At 61.2% G+C, this 1,954-nt stretch overlaps 1 protein-coding gene across 1 annotated transcript; it reads left to right on the top strand.

Annotated features, from left to right (window-relative positions):
• Positions 1 to 573: 573 nt before the first annotated feature.
• CNBE3380 (hypothetical protein) lies at positions 574 to 1,593 on the top strand (the record flags this gene model as incomplete). Its single annotated transcript, XM_770155.1, has 3 exons — positions 574 to 993; positions 1,047 to 1,109; positions 1,165 to 1,593. 3 exons carry the CDS (start codon positions 574 to 576, stop codon positions 1,591 to 1,593), a joined length of 912 nt encoding a protein of 303 aa, XP_775248.1.
• Positions 1,594 to 1,954: the final 361 nt, after the last annotated feature.

Raw genomic sequence — 1,954 nt, 5'->3', positions numbered from 1 at the left:
CCCGTCTAAACCGTCCGCACCGCCGCCCCCAGCACCGTCTGGCCGCACTGCCCCGCCGGCCCCTCCAGCACCCCCGGCCCCTCCAGCACCCCCGGCACCGCCAGCACCGCCAGCGCCGCCAGCCCCCCCGGCGCCCCCGGCACCAACTCGACACGTCCCACCGCCTGCGAGAGCGTAAGTCTTGTCCATTGATGTATAATCTTCTGACCGATGGCAGTACACCGCCTGCGCCGCCGGCACCGACGTCCTCTCGAGCGCCTCCCAGAGTGCCTCCCGCCCCGCCCGCTCCATCTCGAACAGCCCCTCCTGCGCCTGCACCGCCTGCGCCTCCTGCGCCTGCGCCACCCGCCCCACCCGCGCCACCCGCGCCCCCCGCGCCAGCCCCCCCCGCCCGAAATGCTTTCCACCGAAAAGAACCCGCACCGCCTTTGCCTGGAAGGTCGCCTGCGCCATCATTACCCAACAGACCAACAAACAGCGTCCCAGCGGTACGTCCACTTTAATTAAGAGAGACCATGGAACTAACAATCATCACAGAGAGCCGTGCCACCACCTCCGCCTAGGCCGTCCTCCATGACCGGCGGACGAGCACCTCCGCCGCCGCCGCCTCGCCCCACAGGCCCACCCACCCTTCCGTCTCGCCCTGCGAGCTCTTATGCCGCTCCTAACCGCGCACTCCCTCCAGCTATACCGTCTCGTACAGACTCGAGCAACTTGGCGCCTCCTACGCCTCCACGTCGACCATCGTCCGTATCGGCGCCGCCGGCACCTCCGCCTCCTGCACCGGCACCTCCTGCACCGGCACCTCCTGCACCTCCTGCACCCGCCGCACCTGCTCCACGAAGGATGATCCCACCGCCAGCTCGATCCATCCCTCCCCCCGCTCCCCGTGTAGTGCAGCCAGAACCGGAGCCAGAGCCAGAACCAGAGTACTATGGACAAGAGGAAGAAGAGACCGCGCCGCCGCCTTTGCCTGCTGGAAGACCTGCTTCTGTGAGTACAATCGACGCGTTCAATAAAACATTCAAGCTAACGACCGAAACTAGCGACTCCCTCCCCCTCCGCCAAGCGCACCTCCTCCCCCCCCTCCCGGGCCTAGCCCTGCATCGGTAAGTAAATATTCTCTACAGCTGATATATACAAATCTGAATATAAAACCGTTAGCGAGCTGCACCCCCCGCACCGGCTCGAGCACCCCCCGCACCTGCTCGAGCACCCCCTTCCCCTGCTCCGGAGAGGAACCGACCCCATCCGGGGGGAACGGCCTTTGCGCCTCCTCCCCCTCCGGGCATCTCACCCGCAGCAGGTACCAACCGTTCATCCCTCGCGCCTCCCATCCTCGCTTCACGCCCCCGGCCCCAAAGTCTACATGCAAGTCGGACGAATGTCGCACAGCGTTCCTCAGAGGCCGTGGACAGTGATGGCGGTGCAGACGGGGATAGCGGTGCAGAGGATCAAGTACCCGAGCCGCCTGCCGTGGTGGGAAGCTGGACGTTCCCCATGAAGGGCATGTTCCCCGCACCGAGGCCGTGGTCCGGTGGGAGAAAGACATATGTCAGTGGGAATATGCATGGCGGTGGGATCGGGTTCTAAAGATGGTAGTGAATAGCGTAAACGGGAAAAGAGGATGCATATATGTATTGATGAATTTGTTATCTAATCTATCTATATTTTTGAGATTTGGAATTGTAATTTGATTCATCGGGAATTTAAAGATTGAGATTGCGTGACTGACGTCCCCGTTTTAAAAAAAAACCAGTTTTCTTAATTGCTCGCCGTGGGTTTTAAACTGTGTTCGATTTCTTGTCTCATCCATAAAACGTTTGAAAAATGGCCACCAACATCACCTTTCACCCCGGTAAGCAAAGAGTCCCCTCCCAGTACGCCTATTCAGGTAACAACGACCCTAACCCCGCACGTAGGAGCTGTCACCCAGGACGAGCGAGATACCCTT

The sequence above is a fragment of the Cryptococcus neoformans genome, chromosome 5 (assembly GCF_000149385.1).
Source record: "Cryptococcus neoformans var. neoformans B-3501A chromosome 5, whole genome shotgun sequence".
NCBI lineage: Eukaryota > Fungi > Basidiomycota > Tremellomycetes > Tremellales > Cryptococcaceae > Cryptococcus > Cryptococcus deneoformans.
Note: the sequence above shows the minus strand (reverse complement) of the source record. Positions and strands in the feature narration are given on the sequence as shown.